This window comes from Tamandua tetradactyla, chromosome 16, assembly GCF_023851605.1.
Source record: "Tamandua tetradactyla isolate mTamTet1 chromosome 16, mTamTet1.pri, whole genome shotgun sequence".
Classification (NCBI taxonomy): domain Eukaryota; kingdom Metazoa; phylum Chordata; class Mammalia; order Pilosa; family Myrmecophagidae; genus Tamandua; species Tamandua tetradactyla.
Genome location: NC_135342.1, coordinates 67638331 through 67662125, shown reverse-complemented (window position 1 = coordinate 67662125; position 23795 = coordinate 67638331). Strand labels below are relative to the sequence as shown.

The 23795-nt window shown below is 34.7% G+C and overlaps 2 protein-coding genes across 4 annotated transcripts in view; both read right to left on the bottom strand.

The window, feature by feature from the left end:
- The window catches only part of HYDIN (HYDIN axonemal central pair apparatus protein), a 511177-nt gene extending 488091 nt beyond the window's left edge, over positions 1-23086 (bottom strand). The window contains exon 1 of the mRNA XM_077132967.1: positions 22498-23086. The gene's annotated coding sequence lies outside the window, so the exon portion shown is untranslated. The remainder of the gene's footprint in view (positions 1-22497) is intronic.
- CMTR2 (cap methyltransferase 2) lies at positions 15523-23537 on the bottom strand. Of its 3 annotated transcripts, XM_077132974.1 has the most exons (3): positions 23138-23200; positions 20926-20968; positions 15523-19976 (listed from the first exon to the last, which is right to left on the bottom strand). In XM_077132974.1, the coding sequence occupies exon 3, from the start codon at positions 19955-19957 to the stop codon at positions 17675-17677; it is 2283 nt and encodes a 760-aa protein (XP_076989089.1). In that variant the 5' UTR covers positions 19958-19976; positions 20926-20968; positions 23138-23200; the 3' UTR covers positions 15523-17674. The 3 variants fall into 3 exon arrangements, with proteins under 3 accessions (XP_076989089.1, XP_076989087.1, XP_076989088.1); XM_077132972.1 differs by lacking the exons at positions 20926-20968; positions 23138-23200 and adding an exon at positions 23377-23537 and having other exon boundaries at positions 15524-19976; XM_077132973.1 differs by lacking the exon at positions 20926-20968 and having other exon boundaries at positions 15524-19976; positions 23138-23238.
- Positions 23538-23795: the final 258 nt, after the last annotated feature.

The following is a 23795-nucleotide window of genomic DNA, read 5'->3' as shown; positions in this document are numbered from 1 at the left end:
AGCAAAGTAGCTTGTATATTAACTCTCCAGCAGATAATAATTATAACTCTAGAAAAAAATGGTTTTAAAAGCCACACTATTTGAAGGCTCTGGAAGGCATTAACCTCTGAAAGAAGGAAAGTATGCTGCATAAGCTTCATATTTAAAAGGCTTTTTGCTTGAAGGTACTCTTCAGACTCTTCACCATCTGAGAGCAAAAACTCAAGCATAAAGATGTAGTTTCACTAACCTGAGTCAGATAATGGCATCTGGTTCTCCAATAGGAGCTGAAAAGAAATGAGGAAAACCCTAACAAGGAGGAAGTCAAAGAAATAGGAGCCCTAAAATCTCCCTATGAACTCTGCCCAAATTGTTGGCCAACCTTGAACTCTGAGATAGCCAGTGAACAGCAACAGTTCAAAGGCCAAAAGAACACAGCAGAACCTTCAATTGCTGCCCAACACAGGGTCGATAAAGTCTGGAATTTGAGTCCAATCAAGTTAATTACTTGATAGAACAAAATCCAACACTTTTCAGTGTAAGATAATAGACTCCAAAATTTCTTTAACAATGTCTGAAATGATAAAAAAAAAAATTACTACACATGGTAAAGGAAATCAAAACCCAATGTCAAGAGAAAAACCAATAATATAATCAATCAACAAAATCTGGCCCTGAGATGACCCAAGTGCTAGAATTAATAGAAAATAAGTTTAAAGCCATTATTATATGTATGTTAAAAGGCAAAGAAAATATAATCATATGTAATGAGCAGATGGAGAATCTTGGCAGAGAAAGAGAAGTTATGAAAAGAATCAAATGGAAATTACAGAACTGAAAAGTAAAATATCTTAAATTAAAAAAAAAAAGACAGTAGATTGGAGATGGCAGGAAAAATTTATCAGTAAACTCAAGGATAGCAACTTGACAATGGAGAAACCTGGCAGACAACATCTTAATTAAGTGATTAAAGTTATCATCAACATTGGGACAAACCAACATCCCATGCCTCCAATGATACAGTGAGAAGCAAACATCACTTCCATGGTGTTTTTGTCAAAAATCCATAACAGCAATGAAGACAAAAGGGTGAAAGACAAAGTGAAGACAAAATTCAAATTGCCAGGCATTCTGAAAAATGACTGGCCTGAACTCTTCAAAAACTGCCAAGGTCAGGAAAGACAAAAAAACAGCCGAGAAACTCTTCCAGGTTAAAGTAGACTAAAGAGACATGAACATTAAATGATCATGGACTGGACCCTGTACTGGGAAAAAAAAGCTACAAAGAACATTATTGGGACAATTGATGAAATTCGGATATAGACTATGTATTAGATTAACAATGGTGTAGCAATGTTAAATACCCTGATTTTAATAGTATGGCTATACAATAATGTGGTTATATAAGAAAATGTCCTGGTTCTTAAGAATTACACACTAAAATATTTAGAGGTAAAGAGGCATGATGTCCCCAACTTACTCAAATTGTTCAGATAATAAAATTACATCCACAGAATGATAAAGCATTCAACAAAATGTAAACAATTATAAACATGGGTAAAAAGGTTTAAGAGAATTCCTTGTACTATTCTTGTAACATTTATGTTAAGCTTGAAAACATACCAAAATAAACAAACTACAAAAAAATTCCTATTTCCTATTGGAGTTCTCACATACAACTCCTGGGAGTGGAGATCAGTACAACCACTTTGGAAAACTATTGGCAGTAATACTATACCACTTTATGAGTAATGTATAGCAACTCCATGATCTAGAAATTCCCCTTCTAGGGATACATCCAACAGAAATGCATTCATGTGTGCACCAAATGATATGTACAAAAATGTTAATGGCAGCACTATTTGTAAGAGCCCCAAAATAGAGACACCCTAAATGTCAGTCAACAGTAGAATGAATAAAGAGTGATATATTTGTACGATGGAATACTACACATGAAACAACACTGATGAATCTCACAAACATAATGATGATTGAAAGAAGCAGACATAGATGAACATGTATTGCATGATTCCATTCATAAAGTTCAAAAACATGCAAAATCAACAAATCTATGGTGTTAGAAGTCAGAACAAGTAGTTATCTTTTGGGGAGTGACCAAGAGGAGACATGAAGAGACTTCTGGAGTACTGGTAATATTCTACTTCTAGATGGTGATTGCACAAGCGTGTTCACTGTGAAAATTTACTGTGCTGTACATTTGTGGGTTTTGCACTATTCAATAAAATGTTAATTTTTTAAAAACAGCACCTGCCATATAATCACTGCTTGAACAAGAATACGATTTGTCAACCTCTAAATATGGTCTCCATCATGGTTGAATGAATGAAACCTGTCCAAGTAATCAGCTGGGCTACAGATTAAAAAATAACATGCTCAAAAGTCATACTTACAGGGAATTTTTAACTTAAAAAAGAAAATATTCAAGTTACTGCAGGCATTAAAAATTTTGAGCTAAATCTCATGGAGCTTAACTCCACATCAGACATGGAACATGTCTCCAATGCTTCGGCAGTTAAAATATATACATATATATTATATGATCATATATATGTATATCATATATATAAATGGTTCTTTGTATATATTTGTATATTTGCATATATACAAATGCATAGGAAAAAATCTGGAAAGAGATACACTATTTATTGGTGACCCAAAAAATGCAAGTTAGATAAGTATATGAGATTACTACTTTATAAACTTCTATAATGCCGGACTTTTAAACAATAAACATACTAATTTTATGATTAAAATTCTGAGGAAGAAAAATCTCAGCTAGGGAGAAAAACTAGTGTGTCCCTTGTAAAAAGTTGAAAAAATACAAAGAAAATATAGAAAGGAGACACTAAAAAAATCACTCTAACTTATCACTAAATAAAATCCATTAATATTTCAGAGCTTATCCTTTCAGTGTTCATGTGTTTATGTATATGTGTGTGTATCCTTTTTAATACACAGTTGGTATTATATTGTAAATTCATCTCCTGCATTTTTAACTTATTACATCACGAACATCTTGTGATAACCTTAAAAAGACTTTTCCAACATAATGTGAAATGATTAAATAACACATTTCACTAATGGAGATGCACCATTCTCTCGCTTTTGAACACACAGTTTGGGGGCTTTCTTTAAGAAAGAAGTCTTTCTGGTATCTGGCAGATGATTAGAGTTATTATACTAAAGTTTTACATCTATATTACTTTTTCAAAAGGAACAGTAGGCAGTCACTTACTCTTTATCTTCCTACCCCAGATGTCCCAAAAATAATGGCTTAGTGGTTTAAATTCTAACTCCTAAATCCAAAAGTGATGATGTTTTAGTTTGCTAAAACTGCCAGAATGCAATACACCAAAAGTGGATTGGCTTTTATACAGGGAATTTATTTAGTTACAAATTTACAATTCTTTTGAGAAAAGGCAGCTGGCTTTCATCTGGGTTTCTCCGTCACATGGGAAGGCACACAGTGACATCTGCACATGGTGACATCTGCTGGCCTTCTCTCCTAGCTTATGGTTTCAAACGGCTTACCCAGGGCATCTTCTCTCTGCATCTCCAAATATCTGGGTCTGTGCCATTCTGGACACTGGGCTGGATCAAACTGGGCTGGGCCAGGCTAGCCTGAGCTGCTGCTTTCTCTTCTGACTTCTCCTTTTAAGTCCCCAGCTCATTAAATTAAATGTTACTCATTGCAGAAGGCATGCCTCTTACTCTACCACAGATGTAATAAGCTCGAGATGAAATTCACATGCTGATGATTTAAGTCCTTAGCAACAGAAATGGGCACCATCACCTGGTCAAGTTGATACCTGGCCCTAACTACCACAGATGATATTGAAGATAGTGAAAGCAATTCAAAAAAGTAACACAGGCGCTCCAACATTAACTCAATACTGGTGAAGAAGAGGATTAGTTTAAGATCTAGACAAGTGACTGCCATCTTACAAGAGCTCATCCTTCACCTCCACAGCCCACTGTTCTGATCATTCAAGAGTCTAAATAAATCATTCACACTATCACCTAAAAACTGCAGAGACTGCATCCCTCTTGGCATTGTCCAGTGCCCACATTAGTGCGATCTGAGACTACATATGAATGATAGGCCAGGGACCCTTTTGAAGGAAAGTATCCATTTTACCTAAGTTGTCAAGTTTGTTCACAAAGTTTTTCATAATATTCCTTTATTATCCTTCAAAAGGCTGTAAGATCTATACATTACATCCCCCCCCCTTTCATTTCTGATGATAGTTTGTGTTCTCTCCTTTTCTAGGGGTTTATCAATTTTGTTGATCTTTTTTAAAAATCAGTTTTTTACTTCATTTTCTTGTTTGTCCATTTTTAATTTCATTGAGTTCTGCTCTTTATTATTTCCTTCCTTCTACCCATTTATTTTGGGCTTAATTTACTTTTTTTCCTAGTTTCTTACAGTAGAAACTTGGTTCATTGATTTTAGTCCCTTCCTCATTCCTAATAAAAGCTTTTAAAGCTAAGCCTTACCCTCAAAACATGGCTTTTACTACATCCCACAAATCCTGATACAGTTCATTTTTCTCCAGTTAGAAATATTTCTTAATTCCCCTTGTGGTTCTTCTTCGACCCATAGATCATTTAAAATTGTATTGTTTAATTCCAAATATTTAGGGTTTTCTTGGATATCTGATTGTTATTGATTTCTAATTTAACTCCATTGTGGTCAGAGAACATATTCTATATGATTCGAATCCTTTAAAATTTGAGGCGTGTTTTACAGCCCAATGTATGGTATCTTTGGTGATGACTGTACTATGTGCACTTGAAAAATACATACATATATATATTCTGCAGATGTTGGATGTAGTATTCTATAGATATTATCTAGAGATTTGGGCAGACTGTATGGACACAAATTGGTGCTTCTCGTCTTTTACTTTCCTTTTTGGGATTTGTCCCCTCATTTTCCAGTGGCTGTGGTTACCCTGAATTGTGCTCTGGCTTTTGAAGCCAATAAGAATGAAAATTTTTCTATGTCTTAACCATTCCTACTTGACACGGTAAAGACTAGACCAGTTCTTAGGTTAAAAGCAGTAAAAATGGGAAACACCCAGTGCCCTTCCTTTCTTCTCAACTGCTGACTTCCATCATTTGCCTGATAACAGACAAACCCCAGAGTCTCTAGTGTTTTTCTTATTTTGTCCAGAGATAGTTGGTCCTATAATGTATGTGCTAAGCAAGCCCATGAGGTGATTCCAAATCAGGTGAATCACTGAAAACATTATAGAGAAATCTGTGCATGTCCCAGGGTGCTATCCCAAGACCCACAGGAAGTTGCAGAAACAGTTTTGGATTGGCTGGGTCCACTAACCAATGCTGCTATGTCCACCCTAGACAGTCCCTCTTTAAACAACATGATCAATTTTACATTTTTAAAACACATGTCAAAAGACATAATAGTATGGTCAAAGGTCCCCTTACTTTTAATATTGGTTGTGTGTTGTAGGAATTGGGCCACTCTGATATTACAGAACACACTCTATATACCTGGCTTTGTGTCTATTTACTCTCAGGGGCCAAAGAATTATAACAGATGCCACCAACTGACCTCTTTCTACAAGTCACTGTACTATATAAGCATCATTGCATTTAATTCCGATACAAGTTCTACAAGACAGGTTTTTTTGTTATCCCCATTTTCCATATAAGGAACTGAGACAGAGTGTTAAGTAAGTTTCCAAAAATCACACAGCCAGTGGGTGGTAGAATTGGAATTTAACCATGAAGCTTGACTCCAGAGCCCAAGTGCTTCACCACCAATCTGTAAAAGCACTGGAAACAAACAACAAACAATAATGATAATAGAGTGTAGGATATAACACAACAGGAGAGGGTATTGCAGTAGCAGATGTGGGGCACTACAGAACATAATTTAAAAAGCATTTTGGGGTCTATCCATGTTAAGAAGGTTGTAACAGCATGATTTTTTAATCTCCAAAAATCCCCTCATGAGAATAGAGCAACTAGGATATCAAAAGAAAAAACTCACCGCCAGCATCTTCAATAAAACTAGGTGATGAGGTCATCCTCAAACTCAAGAGTACACACACTGTGGACTAATTCAAGGATAGTGGCAAGACCCCTGTGAAATCAGCAAGTGTACAGGAGGTAAAGAAAAGAGAAATGGGAGTTACGGTGTCCTAAAGGCCCGAGAACAGAAAATAACTAATAACTCATTGCCCCAAAAGGAAAGAATTCCCATTCTGGATATAAAATTCTCAAAAACAACTGTTGAAACTGGAAGAAGACTTCATGAGTTTCAATTTGTGGGTGAGTGCAAAATGACTGTGGGGAATCAATAGGAGGGAAGGATAGGAGTTGCCAGGGTGGTCTAAATTCCTGAGGCTTTCACAAATATCTAAAAATATCTCTTTCCAGAAGAGTAGAGACCCTTCCTGAAGAAGAGGTACTGGAAGTAGAATCCAAAATGAGACGAGCAGGACGACTGTGGGTAAAAGGAGAGAGAAAGGTCACATTTTGTGGGGAAAGGGAACAGAGGAGGAAGAGTTCAAAAAGTACTACACAGAAAGGACATTGTGCTGGTTTGAAAGGATGTATGTACCCTAGAAAAGCCATGTTTTAATCAAAATCCCATTTCATAAAAGTAGAATAATCCCTGTTCAATACTGTATGTTTGAAACTGTGATTGGATCATCTCCCTGGACGATGTGATTTAGTCAAGAGTGGTTTGTTAAACTGGATTAGGTGACGACATGTCTCCACCCATTTGGGTGGGTCTTGATTGGTTTATTGGAGTCCTACAAAAGAGGAAATGTTTTGGAGAAGAGAAAGATTCAGAGAGAGCAGAGAATGCTGCAGCACCACGAAGCAGAGAGTCCACTAGCCAGAGACCTTTGGAGATGAAAGAAAACACCTCCCCGGGAGCTTCATGAAACCGGAAACCAGGAGAGAAAGCTAGCAGATGACACCGCCGTTTCTGTCCTGTGCCCTTCCAGCCAAGAGAAACGCCCTGACTGTGTTCGCCATGTGCCTTCTCACTTGAGAGAGAAGTCCTGAACTTCATCGGCCTTCTTGAACCAAGGTATCTTTCCCTGGATGGATGCCTTAGATTGGATATTTCTATAGACTTGTTTTAATTGGGACATTTTCTCGGCCTTAGAACTGTAAACTAGCAACCTATTAAATTCCCCTTTTTTAAAAGCCATCCCGTCTCTGGTATATTGCATTCTGGCAGCTAGCAAACTAGAACAGACATATTTTTTTCTGTGGTGGCTATACAGAAAGGACTGTTTTTTAATGTTTTAAGGTAAAAATAAAGTGTAGAGAACTTCAACCATAATGCCAGACTATCCTGGCCCACTTCTATTATCAACATGGGAATTTTCACCTAAAAGTTCAGGAAAACACATCTCATTTAAACACGAGCCACAGAAAATGATTATACTTATACACAAAGATATTATAAGGAAAAAGCAGAAAACAATATGAGGAACATACTGATAAAGAAAGCACAATAAAAACAATGCAAAGCAGATGAAAACTTTAAAATTTAAAAGTAATATTTTTAAAAATTAGAGACACAATAGAAACTTGAAAGAAAAACAACTCAGAAATTAGATGATCAGTCAATAGGCTGACAGAGCTCAGTAAGGAAATCATTGTAGTTATATATACTAAACTAGAAGAAATACAAGAGCTAAGAGAAGCAATGCAAAATACAATAAGGTAAACAAATGTTGAAAAAGAAAACATTTAAATAAAAACAAACAGATAAATAGCACTTGAGATAAAGTAATAGACATGGAAGACACACAATAACATATAATAGGAGTCCCTAAAGCAGAAAACTAAAGAAATAGAACAGAACAATAAACACTACAATTCAAGAAAAGTCTCCTGATGTAAAAGATATGAACCTTTGTAATGAAAGGGAACATACTAGAGTAAAATCATCTCAAAATGGTCAACATCAAGACATATTCTAGTAAATCAACAAGACGGTCAAGATATCAGGAAAAATCCTTTGGGTATTCAAGCAAAAAATAAGATGATTATAAGAGGAGTAATCTATCAGCATCAAATTTAAGATGCCTATAGGAAGAAAACACGAACCCAAAAATTTATTTCCAACCAAAATGATGTTCAAATATAAAGGCCACAGACAAACTCTATAAACTTGTAAGACCCCAGAGGACAATGTTTCCATAAGCCCTTCTGGCAACTCTGCCAAAAGGCAAGCTTTAGACAACCAAGAAATATTCAGATACTGCAACTTGAAGACCAGTGGTTACCATTTAAATATGCTTAGCTGTAGACTAAAGAGTGACTGAACAGAATGAAAATGGAATACTTTCTGCTAATATCAATATACCTGTCAAAAAAATAAAACAAAAGAAACAGAGTACACGGAAAGAAGAAAAACCTGTTGGTTGCCTTATAGATGCTAGTTAGGAATAAAATTACATAATGTTAAATTAAATGCTGGAGCAGAGAGTGGAAATACAGAAGAATAGGTTACTAATTTCAATACTGCTCATAATAAAATAAACCAATACACTGTATCCAAAAGTAGAGGGTCTAAGTGTATTACATAAAGATATTAATACAATGGTAACTATTAAGGAGGTTTGTACATTTGTTCCAAGTTCTAAAAATCAAATAAATGAGAGCAGACAGACAGAGAGGAGAGATAAAGATCAAGTACAAAGAAAATAGACCAGGTAGTTGAATATATTATATAAGCATGTGCCATAAAAATATATTAAGACCAAATATATTGGTCTTATAAATAAATGTAAATGGGCTTAACTCAATTACTAAAAGATAAATATTTTCAGATTGGTTTCAAAAGAAATATCCAACTCTATGGCTATATGTATAAAAAGAGACATCTAAAACTAAGCTATTTAAAAAAAAATTTTAAACAGGAAAAATTGTATCACATGAATACACATGAATGTAAAAAAATTACAGGGCAGGCCATGGCAGCTCAGCAGGCAAAGTTCCAACCTGCCATGCCAGAGACCCAGGTTCGATTCCCGGTGCCTGCCCATGCAAAAAAAAGAAAGGGTTACAATCCTGATTCTTCATACACACAAAGCATTGAAAGAAGGACACTCTGTAATGTTAAAGGCTATAATTCATGATAAAGATAAAATGATTATTAAACAATAATAGTAATAATCTTCAAAAGCAGAAATATTAGGTGATACAAGGAGAAATATACTTTAACACAGTAAAATATGAGACTCTAACATACTTTTCTCAGTCCAAGACAGATCAAATAAACAAAAGAAATTGGGAAGGCTATAGAAGACACAATATATATAAAATTGTATATATACACAATTTCAAACTCTAACAGAGAATACATCAACTTTTTAAGTGCACATGGAAGAGTCACAAAAACATGGCAATGTATCATACCAAAACGAAAACGTTAGTAGTCTAAAAAATGCATAACACAAGTAGAATCCTTGGACCACAGTACAACAAAACCAGAAATAAAAATAAAAATAGGCTCTCACACCAGGAAGTTTAAAAAAACACTATTAACCAATTCTTGGATCAAAGGAAAAATACAAAATAAAGGGGCAGAATTTTTTTAAAACAACAATAATAAACAGATGAAATAACAGAATCTATCGGTAAGAGCTAAAGGAGTCACATACAAAACAATAATGAAATATAAACAATAAAAAATTAAAATGAATTAAATAACTCACTCAAAAAAATAGCTAGAAAAAGAGAACAAAGGAAAAGTAAAAGAATGTAAAAGGAATTAATAAAAAATAAAGCAAATCAATGAGTTGGGAAATAGAAAAACTAAGTAAACCAAAAAGATGGTTCTTTGAAAACTGATCAAGAAAACAGAAATAGTTAACCTAATATTTGAAATACGGGGAGAAAGTACAAGCACACAAAATAAAATTAAAAAGTTCAAAACACAGAAAATGATTTTTTTTAAATCATAAGACAACTTTGCACAACTCTATGCAAAAAAAATTTTAAATCCAGATAAAACAAGTAACATTATAGAAAAATATGCAAAACTGACATCAACAGAAAAAAAGCTTTAAACAGATAAAGTCGTAAAGATAAGATAAATAAAATTAAACATATATATAGATATATTTATAGGAAGTCATAAAATAACTCTCGTTAAAGAAGACATTAGGCAGCTAATTTCACAAAGAATTCTATCAGACTTTAAAGATCAGATTATACAAATGCTCCTTAAATTATTTCAGAGCACAGGAAAAAAACGATTTTTATAAAGCAAATTAAACATTGATTCCAATACCAAAGATTACATAAAATTAAAACCACAGACCAATCTCATTTATGAAGTCATGCAAAAACTGTAAATAAACATTAGCACACAGAATCCAACAATCCATCATGACCAAGCAGTACTTTATTCCAGAAATTTAAGAGCAGTTCAACATTAGGTTATCCATTAATACAATCAATCTTATTAATAGAACTAAAGGAAAAAATATATTCATTCCCACAAATTAAAAAATGGGAAAAATAAACAACTATTTGTTTTTAAAAAATAAAATATCTACTTAATAGGATCAAAATAAACAAAACTCAACAACCAATATAATCAATTATAACTGATATAACTACAGCAGCAGTTCTCAGAGTGTGGTCTTTACATTTTTTCAGGGGATCCCTGTGAAATTAAAACTCTTCTCATGATAAAAACCAAGACATTATTTCCTCTCAATACTATATTAAAAGTCACATTCCTGATGCAAAAGCAATGATGGGAGCAGTGCGATGGTTGCTCAGTGGCAGGATTCTCACCTGCCATGTCACAGACCCGGGTTCGAGTCCCAGTGCCTACCCATGAAAAAAAAAAAAAAAAGGTGGGCAAAATCCCTGGTATCTTAGTACAAATCAAGTGACACTAAAATGTATTAGTAGTCATTATATTCTTCACCACCACACACTCGAAATTTTTTTTTTTGTACTTAAAAATGTTCTTAATGAAGTAGGGAAAAATAATTTTAGTGAATCTCAACCCTTGAGTACGTGTTTAATATTCTATATGAAAAAATGCAAAATACATATAAAGTACTTCTGTTGCTTACACAAGTAGGACAGTTGTTTTGAGGAAAAATATTTGAGTTGCAAACGGAAGCTGCGTATTTTTCACAGGGCATTTTTACTTGAGAGAACAACTAGCAAACTATGTTTTGGTAGACATTTTCTCAGAAATGAATGAAGTGAATTGTCAATTCAAGTAAAACACCTGACAGTTTGTGTTGCCATGATCAAATCTGAACATACAAGTGACAGGTTTCCAACACGTAAATTTTCTGATGAAATCAATGGTGATGTTTTAAAATGTGGCATTTTGATACTGTATAATGAAATGCGTCAATGTTTGCAAAATCTGCATAATTCAGTGAACATGTATTTTCGAATTATAAAATTCATGATTTTAAAAGATCATGCATGGGTAAAAGATCCATTCAAAGTATAAGACAGACCAATGGATTTTAGTGTACAAAATATATAAAAAGTTCACTAACATAGTGTAAGATCCTTCACTGCAATCAACCTTTAAGAAGCTATCACTTTTCAAGTCTGGGTGTAACATCAAAGACATCCATAATTATCTAAAAAGATTATTGAAAAGTGCTCCTCCCTTTCAAACTATATATCTATGTGAGGTCAGATTTTCTTAAGTAGTTCAACCAAAACAATTACAACAGAATGAAAGTAGAAGCAGATTTAAGAATCCAGTTGTCTTTTATTATAAAGATATTTTAAAGACATGCAAAAACATAAACAATGTCATGCTTCTCAATAAATCTTTTCTACTTTGAAAGTTATTTTCCATTAAAAAATTACATTGCTATGCTTTTATCATTGTTGTTTTTAAATTAATACAAATTTTCTCTGTTTTAATTTCCAGTTTGGAAAATATCAATAAATACAACTCAAACAAAAGCTCTTCAGATTGTTCAGTAATTTCTAAGGAGTCCTGAAACCAAAATATTTGAGAACTAGTGCCCTAATGACAGTCTCACTAAAGTCAGGATGACATTGTATCTGAGTAGAAAGTAATGATGAAATTGGCACATATTGTGCCAGAAAATACAGAAGCTATCAAAGACTGCTTGGATTAGGTAAAAATGGCACAGGCTTCAACCTGAAGGAGACTCTTTCCTCCCTACTCATGACAAAATGGAATAATTTGGGCATCAAGAGAGAATAATAGTTGTAATTGATTAATATACAACAAATATATAACCATCCATGAGTTCCTAGAGACACTTTAAAAATAACCACAACTACAGCATAAAAAAATCTCATTGATCACCTTTGGATGTTGCTAAGGAACCAACTTATTTTTCTGAAATGATAGTTTAAAAAAATTAAACACCTATCCATCTTTTTCTGAATAAACTTTATTGAGTAAACAAATAGTGGATAACATCAAATACATCTTCATAAGTCAGCTAATACAGAAGAAATATGGTTAGAAAATCACTACTTTGTAAGCCCTAATAAACTAACAGAGCTAAGTATCAATATTTAATGGATTTTAAAACTATTAAGTGAAAGACTGATAGAAAACATAATAATAGATAGACCTGGTTCACAAGATCTGAGTCTTTGATTAATTTTAATGTTCATGTGAAGGAGCAACTATCCATTTTATACTTTGTAGTATGATAAAAAAACAAGTACACACCACCACTTATGAAGGATTCTTGCCAAAAGTAATCAGTCCTCAAGGTTTAACTATCAATTTACAGGAAATCTGCGGCATATCACAAGTACCTGATCAGCCAAAAACAGAATATGAAAACACTATATGACAACCAGTTTTCAACAGGTAAAATGACATAGAAAAGAAAATGTTGGAGAAGTGGGAAATAGACTGTTATTAGATTGAGAGATTAATAGATTAACAGATTGAGACTTCACAGACATAGTAAGTAAATGCATTATGTGAACCTTTGAAATTTGAATAAACATAGAATAAAAAGGCTTTTTTAAGCAATCTGGAAAACTTGAACCATGTACTGGCCATTGTATGATACTGAGTGATTTTGTTAGGTGTTATAGAACCCTAAGTATTTCATGGATTTGCTTTTACAACTTAAAAAAAAAAACTTTAAAAAAAGTACAGAATGAAACAAGTTCAGTAAAATGCTAATTACTGAACATGGGCGACGGCACATGGGGATTTCTATTATGCTTTTAATTTTGTGTTTGATTTTCTAATATGAAAAAAATAAAAAAAATGAAAGCATTCTGTAGACACCTATATGGACAACATAGGATAGAAATTTAAGTACATGTCATAGTTCCTGTCCTCAATGAGTTTATAATCCTGGTAGGAAAATGAAAGAATGATTGCTTAATTTAAAAGCAATGTTCAAAAGTGCAAAAGATAGGAAAAGATTAGTATTACTGGAATTATTGGATAGTTTAGGGAAGAAGTTTACCCTAGCGAAAAAGAAATCAACTAGGAAATGTGGATGTTTGTTTCGATTCTTCTCAGCTAGTCTAGCATGCATACTCATTTCACAATCCTGGGATTACTGGAAACATAACAGAAACTCTAAAAAGTACAGACAGAAAAAGCATGTGTCTTGCTCAGCGAAATAATCTGGTGTCTAAGCATAATATTAAAAGGCAAAAAAGATACAGACATACATGAAAATAAAATAGGTATATCTTCAAAGACAGGGATACAAAGATTTGTACAATCATTTTAATAAAAATATCTTTGCAACACAATGTATCCAAATAGTTTAGAGGAAAAGAACAATGTCAGCAAATATTTTCCTTAATTATATCACAACAATCAAATTTAAGCCATACATCCACAGTATAGCTACAACAGTAAATATTAAATAACATTAAATATCCAGTAACAGATTAAAATTGGTATCATTACACTGGATGTAAATGAACCCAGAATGAGTACACCCAGGTGAGCTATTATGATAAGCACCTTCACTCTGGAAAGACAAAAAAATCAAGAGCTACAAAAAATTAGAGAAACAATATACAAGTACCATGTATAAGTCACAATTTATATTTGAACACAAGCAGATTGCATTTTTAAATATATTTTCAGTTGAGTGAAATTAAATGTTAACCTATGCTTAGCAACGGATAATTTTAAAATCATTTCACTAATCAAAAAACTGCTGGCATCTTCACATATCTGTGGTCATAAAGATGTTCACCTCTTCCAAAATTCTTCAAGTACAGTATAACCTGTACTTACCTAAAGATTAGTTACCTTCATTTCCTGTATTGTCCAAAAGTCAGAAAAATGTATAGAGAAATAAACACTAAAGAGATTTAGTAAAGACAGAATTAAAGAAAAAGATCTCCTTATCTAAAAATTGCAGTTTTATATAACCTATCTAAAGGGTATACTGTTTAGACCCCCAAATAATAAGCAGCAATTCATTATAAACCAATTCTTAGGATTATAGTTTTAATTACATGTCATAAAACATACCTTTTACTGTGAGCTACTACACGTACTATCTGGCTTTTAGTTTACTTGTTCTTGGCCCACTGGACCAACCCTTAAAAATGTTTACCATCCAAGGGGTAATTCATGAGGAAATGTTGACATTTTTGTTTTATAGTTGGTTCTTCTAAAATCAGTCAAGTTAAAAAAAAAAAAAAAGTATGAGAAGTGTAGCCTATTTTCAAATAAATGAGTCTTTCTTTTATAATAGTATTTGTGGAGTTAAATCCTGAGCCAGCCCTTGCACATCTGTACCATCTATCGGTAATAATTTGTCACCATTTTAATGAAGGGTAATACATTAAAACTAAGGTTTGTTCAAATAATATTCAACAGATTACACAAGAAAGAAATAAGATCCAATTGTATAGGCATTCTTAAAAATTTATATTTTTTAGAACACAATAATGAATAGAAACTTTTTGCTGTGCTTAAAATCTGTATAAGCATACACTGTTTTTACAAAAATAATCACTTACTGTTTAAAACAATTATAAAAACTGACACAAAATTAAAAATATCCTATTTCATTTTAGAAAAAAAAAACACTGAATAAAATAGCAATATTGTCATCTTTTTAAAATCAAGGAACAGAGTATTTAAAATATGGAAAATAAATTTCATTTGGGTTTAAAATCAACATTTTCATTTCTAAAAGAGTAAGCAATTAAATTATTTCATATATCCTCATCAGGGCACTGTAAAAAATTATTTAATTAGTGATCTCACCTGGAAATAAAAGATGAAGTTAAAATATTTTTAAATATTTCATATTCTCACCAAAGAGTGAAAAAATAATAAACACGTTTCTTTCATCTCTTCTAATATTTTAATCTTGCTTTCATTTATTCCAAGATCTTTGGAGAAGGGAAAATAAAAAAAAACATTTAACACAAATCTCTTTAAACCAAAAACAATTTTAAAGATAGGAGTAAAAATCCATATATTGAGATTTTTAGTTTATTTCAGGAAAGATATTTCAATGAATTTTAATATTTAAATAACACACAAAAGCTCTGACTAAAATCCAAAGGTGAATTTTTGCTTAGGGAGAATTAAAATTCTTTTAATTAATTAATTTAATTTAATTCTAATTAATTTAATTTAATTATTTTTATAATTTAATAATTGAAAAAATTAAATTTCAAAGACATATTTTTCACCTAAGTTTTTAAAGAAACACAAAATGTTTCATGAAGTTTAAATTTCCTGGCTGCTAAAAATTTCAAAAAGCACAAATTAAGACTCTCATATAAAAACATTTTCAATTGATTTCAAAAGGCATGTTAAAAAACAAAATATATTCTAGTATATTTTAGTATATTATAATTCCAATATAGATTGGTGTTTAAAAAGGGCTTCACTGAAAGTTCTACTCTGGAATCTAGACCTTGACTTTCAAACTTCATTCTAATCAAATGGATAAAATAAGTAAAAATAGGCTGTGGATTATATTGATTGAACCTATCAAGATACATAGACTACCAAGCACTTAGTACTGCTTGACAAAATGGTTTTCCTAGAGTGGTTTTTAGCAGTTCTATCTTGGTAAACAATTTTCTATCAGATTTCTTTCATTACACAACTGGAACTGCTTCCATAAAGACACTGGTTAAGAAAACAGATTTCCTTCAGAAACCTACCTCCAGGCCTCCACACTCACCCTGGCAAGAACTAAACCTACACATACACTCTTTAAGTATTCAATTTCTAACCTAAAGTAGATCTTCCATAAATATTACAACAATAAGGACTAAATTTTAATGAATTCAAAGTATGAGAAATGAAGGAATGTTATCTCCCATTCAATTAAAAAACAGTCTGCTTCCAAGTTATGTTTTTAATTTCTTCTATGACTCCTTAAAAAAATAAAGATGAAAACAAAATTTCCGTACTAATGACTTTATTCATGAATCTGTAATGGAATTCAAAAAAGCATGAAAAAATTTCAGTTTATTATACACATCAACCAAAAATAGATTTATTTTTCACATAACTAACAAAAATGCCTTAAATGCACACAGGAGAACATAAATATTCTCCATTTTTGTGGAATTTCAAGGTAACGGAGATTTCAATACAGTTTGTCAGAAAAGCTTATATTATACTGTAAAATACATAAAATTCAAAAAAATCAAAATGTAACTGATAAAATAACCATTTCATGGCTAATCTTGGTAAAGCGCTACTTTCATACTGAAAAAGACAATTTAGTAAAGATTAAAAATGTTTAAATGCTGACCCATCATTCTGAATGTTAAAAAATTTCTTCAGTATGCACTATTTCATGACATTCATATATCCCCAATATGAGGCCACAAAAACTATTTCGTAATTAAAAAAAAAAACTTTTAGTTCATCGATTATTTCCTAAAATTAACTACATCATTGCTAAATGAAGCTTTTCACGATACAGGAGTGTATTAGACCCAGGAAACTATTTTCCATTGTTTTAAACAGGATCTTTGGTTTCAAGCTGTCCTAATACTCTTTATAGTTGGATGACTGTGGTTAGTAAAATAGCCATAAAACATCACACTATCTTCATTTGAACCATAAAAGCAAATTACGTCAATGGCCTAAGGGCAACAAATGGTACATATAAAAAAATCTGGCAAGATGAGTGCCCTGAAATCCATGACTGGCATGTTAAATGTTAAAAAAAAAAAAGTCAGTGTTGTTGAGGAGTAACTCACCTCCTTTCATCAAGGACATAAATCAATTCATTAACAGCATTAGCCATTGAGCCATTTGGAAATAAGAGTCTGTTGAAAGGAAACTGGTTGGAAAAATCTGAATGAAGGCACAAAGGTCCAACTCTTAAGGAGATAAGTAAGACCAACTAACTGCATATACAAGCATGGATGTGTCTGCCCCAAGCACATAAATACACCTGTCATGTTCAGATGGTGAATATATCTCTGCATAGATTCTACCACATGGAAGAGCCCTTTGCCTGTGGGCATGCATATACCAGAGGTCAGAATTAGCTAGTGGTTTTCCAGAATTAATGAAACTTTGATCGACATAAAAACTGGCTTTTCACTAAAATGAAACTGCTGAAGTTTTAAATTAATAGGGCAAAGGGATGAAATAACATTGGAAATTATAAGAAGTCAAATTGAATCCCAGAAAGGAGATGTTCAATTTCATAACTGAAGGCTACTGATCTCTCTCTCCTTGAATAATCAAATGCAAATGCCGTTTAGCAATGGCAGCATTCAAATCCCACAGAAAATCAAGTAGTGCCCCCTTAAGGAGTACCTCCATTGGCACAAACTGTAAAACCTGCTGGGGTGCATCAGAGTTCAGCAAAGTGCTCAACAATTCATTTACATTCTGCAAATAGTGGAAAACTGGATTTGGAAGGTCCTGATAACCAACACATAGCAGGACTGCACAACTCCTCAGGGACTCAGAGGATGTGGGGCAAGAAAATGTGATGAATCTAAAACAGCTGTGGAGCACAAAGATCAAACTAGCCATAAATCTCGTGAAACAAGAAAGTACAGGCAAAATCATAGCATCTCCTGTATGAAGCTGCTGTAAGGAATGTAGAAGGCAGTTCAAAAATAACTGCTGGTAAACTGGGTCTCCATCATGAAGCAATGAACAGGTGAAATCCATGAGTTCAGGAGATTCCAGGAATCGTACTTCCAATGGCATATACATTTTGATATCATTGGAAGTCGACAAACCAACAAGCAGGCACTTTATCTGTTTGTGGTATCCTACAATGTGCTCATCTTGAAGGCACTTGATAAGGCTAAACAACTCAGAAAATATCAGTTCTTCAGAAAAAACATGACAACAACAATACTGTTGTTTTGGCCTAGACTTGGAATCCAAATTCAGAGCTCCTCCTAATGATTTTTCAATTGCTTCATTAAGTGTCTTTAAAATTTCACCATCACAGAAAGGAGAACACTTAACCTTTGGCAGTTTCTTTCCCTCTAAAACATGCCATAAGTGACACTCAAGACTGGAAGTTGTCCCTTCCAAAACAGAACTTTGCCCAGGATGATATTCAGCATGTTCTTCAGCCCAATTATTAAAGTATCCTTTAGCCACTTTATCTTTCCATGAAAGAGTTTCCAGCATCTTCCTTTCATTATAGGTTTTAAAATATCTGTTCCTCTGCCCAAACCATTTTGTATTTGTACTACAACCAATATGAGATTTTTTCACAAGCCAATTATTTCGAGAAAGAGGCTTCAACTGAAACTTTTGCATGAAATATTGTACAGCACAGTTCCTTAAATTATTCAGCTTTGCTTGTTCCTCTTTTCCCATGTACTCAAACAGGCGAATGTTCTCAGAAATGGTCTCTAGCTGATATTTATGAAAGAACATACAGCATTCTTCATGTCTTGTAAGGAAAGATTCTGGAATTACATGATGGGGAAAGAGAGCTTTGCTGGTCATTTCAGTCCCAAAATTCAGCATCATCTTAGTTAACATAGGACGGATAGCCTCTTGTCCCTTATAGTGGAGACATACCACATAGACTTCTGAGTTTCCTGCCTTGCTAGTAGCAGGCTTGAAAACAAAGACTTGGTCAAAAGAACAGTTCAGCAGATACATCAGGTTTATGGAACAATGTTCAAACAAAGTAAACATCTTCAGAACAAAAGAACCACCAACTCCAAGAGTTGTCAGGGCAGTGACAACTTCACAGTAATGCAAAGAAGAGACTAAAGCTTCTTGTTCACCTGGGTTTCCTTGGCAATCAAAACTTCCATCTGCAGTGATCAAGTGAATGGTAGATACGTTGCTAATGAAATTTTGAAGACCAGTCAGATATTTCAGGGTCATGATATCACCAGTGTTATCTGGGCCAAAGTACCACCAATGCAAGGTATTTGCAATAAGCCGGTCATCCATAATCATCATAAGATTATCATTTGCTTCATGGTATGGATTCAGAGTATTGGCTACCCAACTCCAATCACAGGGGAGCCGATGGGATTTTAGGTAGTGATTCAGACTAGCAATAAAAGCTCCCGGAGCTTCACAAAGGTGTAGAGAATTCAGTTTCCCATTCTGAAAAGCTTCCTGTGGAATAAGTGGAAAGCTACACAAAATCTCATGAAACTTACACCATGCTTGGGTACAAAGTTCAGCGTTCACAGACTTTCTTACATGAGAAATTATTTTTCCAGCTTTATTAGTGAAGGCAGTGTGTTCATGCCACTCATCCAGTTTTTTATCACTCAGTAGGTTTTTCACTTCATTTAGGGAGTTCTTCAAATCAAGAAATGCATTAAATTCTGTGTGGTCACAGGTGAAAATCTCACTGGCATCTGGTAACTGCCACTCATTATTAAGTGGCTTACTATAAGAAAAATTCTTGGAAAAGAGTTCAAAAATGTCAGCAAGAACATCTGGGCTAAATATCTCAGAACTTGCTATATGATGAACTGGAGGCTTTCTGCTCTTACTCATTTTCAAAATAAATTAAAATCTAGGAAAAGAAAACACATCATTGAACAAAATTTACTAGTAGGTGATATCTCATCAACAGCAAATGTGATCACATATATGAAAAATCCCACAAAATCAGAAGGCTAATATTATATAATGAAGCATTTGGAATAAAGAGCATAGGCTTTCATATCTAACAAACAGATCAGGGTTCAAATTCCAGCTCTGCCATTTACAGCTTAATAAACGGCCTTGGGGAAATTACATCTGGGTCTTAAAAAAAAAAATGGAGACACTATCATTTTGTTAAAATGAAGATAAACCACACTAGCATATAAAAAACATGTACCAAAGAATATTCATCAGTGAATGGCAGCTCCTATTATCAGAGTAACCTCAAAGTTCTCCTTTTACCCATGGCTGTGATATACTCACGTCTCCAAACACACACACACACACACAAGTTCATCCCTACACAGATCTTTGATCAAGTTGTAACTACTGACCTTCAGATTTTCTTAGTTCCCTCCACACCTCACCTTCTTCCAGGCAGTGGTACTGCACTTTAGCACAGAGCTGGTCCTGCTACCAGGCCTGACAGTAGCTACTCACTCCCCTGCCAGGACTGCTGAATACAACCTCTGACAGATTTCACTTTTCTGCTAAGACATACACCTTTGAAGGTGCCAATCATCTGTATGGGCCACCAACTAACACTCATTACCACACTGCCTAGATATTGTGCTTTACCAGCCTGATCAGCTTCCTTCTGCTTGGGGATAAAAGTGACCTACGTCACCATGGCATGTATCTAGACTATAGATGCCTGCTTTATCTGGTCTGGTCACACAATCACGAACTAAAGTTGCTAAGCTCCATGATTACGCTAAAAAATACCATTATTTCTTCTTGGCACTAAAACTCCTTAACATTTTGATACTATTTTAAACTGAAGAAATAAGTTAATTGAATATACAAATTACACTCACCCTACATTTTATGTTCTATCACAGCAAACCAAAAATATGTCTCCTAGAGAAGGAAAAGGATACATGAGAAAGGAATACATCTTAATGGCAAAGTGTGGAAAGTTTACATCCCACCAGAGAGCAACAAGTATTACAAGGTACCTGTCAAGTATAGTGTTAATTAACAGGTGCTTTAGTTCATGAATTTTGCGTTTATTTAGCATATTCAAGGCATTCTATGACCAGTTTTCAACAAAATCTAAATTTGCTCAATGTGAAAAAAACTGATAACTATATCATCTCACAAAAAGCTAATATTTGATGTTAAAATGGCAAATAAAGGTGAGCTACTGCTACAATAAATAATATTCAGACGGCTTCACTCCACTAGCATTTACTTTGCATTGTTCTTTCAGCAGTTTTTTAAATCCTTTCTTACTTTATGTTTAAATTACTCATAAAACTCTCTACTAGTTCATAAACTCCTTGAAGTAACAAGTATCTTCCCCATCTTTGGTTTACCACAGTACATTTAACAATTTACAAATTAAATGTAAATAGAGGTTGTTGTCACCATTCTCCAGTATTTTTCTTATCACAGATCGAGTATTTTTGTCAGAAGCTATATTTAGACATAGTTCTGATGAAGGCAAAAACGGGGCATTTCTGTACTTACTACAATCCTATACAAGGTCAAACGAAAGTTTATTACAATAAATTATTGTCTTAATTCACAGTGTGCTTATTGGAAACTCTACAACCATGTTTAGATCTCATAGTCTTCTTTGAAAAAGGTATAATTTCAGTCATTAACTTCACATACTAATTAATGCCTGTAGTTAAGCTCTTAAATTTTACCTATGCTTTCACTGTTGACAGGAGAATAAAAGACTCAAACACTCTACTGTTCTCCCTGACTCTACCTTAGCTGTGGTAAGAGACCAAAATTATGAATTATAGTGAATAATGTCTAAATTGACAATCCTTTACATGTACTTACCCAAACATTATGTTTCACACTATCAAATATCCAGAACCCAACCACCTCTCACTCACCCCCAAGCTACTAGCCTCCTGATTGTAGACACTGCTATCTCTCTCCTGGGTTACTACCACAACCTTTTGTTTGTATCCTTATTTCCTACAGTCTATTCTAAAATATTCTGACCAGAGTAACAGATGATGTCATCGCCCTTCTCAAAATCTTCCAATGGCTCCCCATTTCACTCAGAGCAAATGCAAAAGTTCCTACAGTGCTCTACAGCTACAAGATTTCTTCCTGCAGGCCCCACCCTTCATTTCTAATCTTTTTCCCATTATCTCCCTCCACCCCACATTCACACTGTTCCAGACACACAAGTCTTTTTGCTTTTTGCTGAAGATAGCAGGCATATTCCCATCATAAAGCATTTGCCTTGGTTGGTCTCTGCCCTTTCCTCAGACATCTCCTTCATGTATTTGCTCACATGTAATTTCCTCCGTGACGCCTACCCTGACACTTATTTAAAATTGAATCTTCAACTCCCCATGCCCCTTACCTTGCACTTTTTTCTTTTTTCCAAGGCACTTATTTGCTTCTAACATAGAAGTTACCTGTTTTAATGTTTATTCTTTGTCTTCCTCAAATTAGACTAGAATGTACGCTTCACAAGGGATCTTCATCTGTTCGTTTATTCATATATCATTCCAAGATGTTAGAACAGTACTTAATATACTGTAAGCACTCAGTAAGTGTGTTTCTTTGATCAGGTTTTGAATATAAGTCATAACTGCATTTCAACTTCATTCCTGCACTTCAGACTTAAAAAAATTTTTAAAAATGCATGTTTTCAGAGTGTACGGAAAAAACTTCCACTCTGTGTTCCTCTGACTCTTTAATCCCTCCAGAGAGCTTTGTGGCATCATAATTCTGCTAGGTGGCTCGGTATTATCATTCCTATTTTGCAGACTCGGGTAGGAAGTTATGCAGCCCTTCGCTCAGCACAAAACCTTCAAGACTCCATTAACAATTGCTACTACCTCTGCAGTTAACACGAAGGGAGTTTAGAAATGTTTTCACCAAGTCCTCCCAGCAACTGTGAAAATAGCAGCTAATGTGCATCGAGCGTTTACTTTGTGTCTGGAGCACCCATTACATCTGGTAGAAAGACACTGGGTAGAAGTTATGTCCCAAGCTCCATTCGAGCGGCCCGGTCCCTGACCTGGAGAAAACTCAGTCCTAGCCCCTGCCTACCTGAGGTACTGGAAAGTCGAAAGAGACCGGGACCTGATCACCTTCGCTCACGCCCACCTCGGGCCACAGGGTCAAGGGAGACTGTGCTTGATTCCCTCTCCTCACGCGAGAGAGTCCTTCTCCATTTCCGCCCTCGGGGCTGCTTCCCCGGGCGAGGGAGGAGGCGGCGCGCCCCGAGGCCAGGAAGGCGGCCGGACCCACCCTCGCGGCACCCAGAGCGGAAACGGATGCCCACCTACCCGCGGTGTGGCAGCCGAACGCCGGCCTACGGTGGCCGGAGGGCCCTGAGAGCTACCCAGCGCAGGCGACCTTTGAGGCGCGCTGGCGTCACGTGCGTATACGTTACGCACGTCGCGACTCTCCAGGCACCCAAGCTTAGCCTATCTCTGTTTTATTTCTCCGCTGGGGAACAAGAGCTAAGAAAGCCCAGCCTCCAACCGTTCGGCTGCTGTGGCAACGCTAGCTGCGCGCGCAGACGGAGTGCCCTCTGATCCCGCCCCCTCCGGAATACGCTGGCTCCGCCCACCTGGCCGCTGACTCTGGGAAAGCCTTTCCAGGGCGATTGGGCCACGTGGTTCGCAGTCCGGTGTGGGTTAAACCTGGCCCTCGAAAGGAATATGAGGTTACAGGCCAAACTGAGGACACTTTGCGAAATGGA